The 314-nt window shown below is 65.6% G+C and overlaps 1 protein-coding gene across 1 annotated transcript in view; it reads left to right on the forward strand.

Annotated features, from left to right (window-relative positions):
• Positions 1–31: 31 nt before the first annotated feature.
• The window catches only part of SMIM19 (small integral membrane protein 19), a gene marked incomplete at its 5' end in the record, with an annotated part of 1,340 nt that continues 1,057 nt past the window's right edge, over positions 32–314 (forward strand). The window contains one exon of the mRNA XM_009705905.1: positions 32–158. Within this exon, the coding sequence (XP_009704207.1) occupies positions 32–158 (127 nt within the window). The remainder of the gene's footprint in view (positions 159–314) is intronic.

Raw genomic sequence — 314 nt, forward strand, 5'->3', positions numbered from 1 at the left:
GCCGGGCCTCTGACCGCCTTGCCCCCCTCGCAGGAACAAGAGGAGGATCATGCGCATCTTCACCCTACCCCCAGCCGCCGAGACGCCGCCCGAACCCAACTTCTACGACAGCATGAAGAAGATCCGCCTGCGGCAGCAGTTGGAGATGTACTCCATCGGTAAGTGAGAGGAAAGAGGGGGCTCCCCTGGGCCTGGGGGTTACTGGGGACGGTTCCTGCAGGGCTGGCTTCGAGCCTGCCTGTCCTCGTGCGGCGGGGACGCCAGGGCAGAGCCTCGGTCCTGTGGCACCCTGTGAGCCAGGGTTCTGCACGAGA

The sequence above is a fragment of the Cariama cristata genome, unplaced genomic scaffold (genome assembly GCF_000690535.1).
Source record: "Cariama cristata isolate BGI_N322 unplaced genomic scaffold, ASM69053v1 scaffold41788, whole genome shotgun sequence".
Lineage (NCBI taxonomy): Eukaryota > Metazoa > Chordata > Aves > Cariamiformes > Cariamidae > Cariama > Cariama cristata.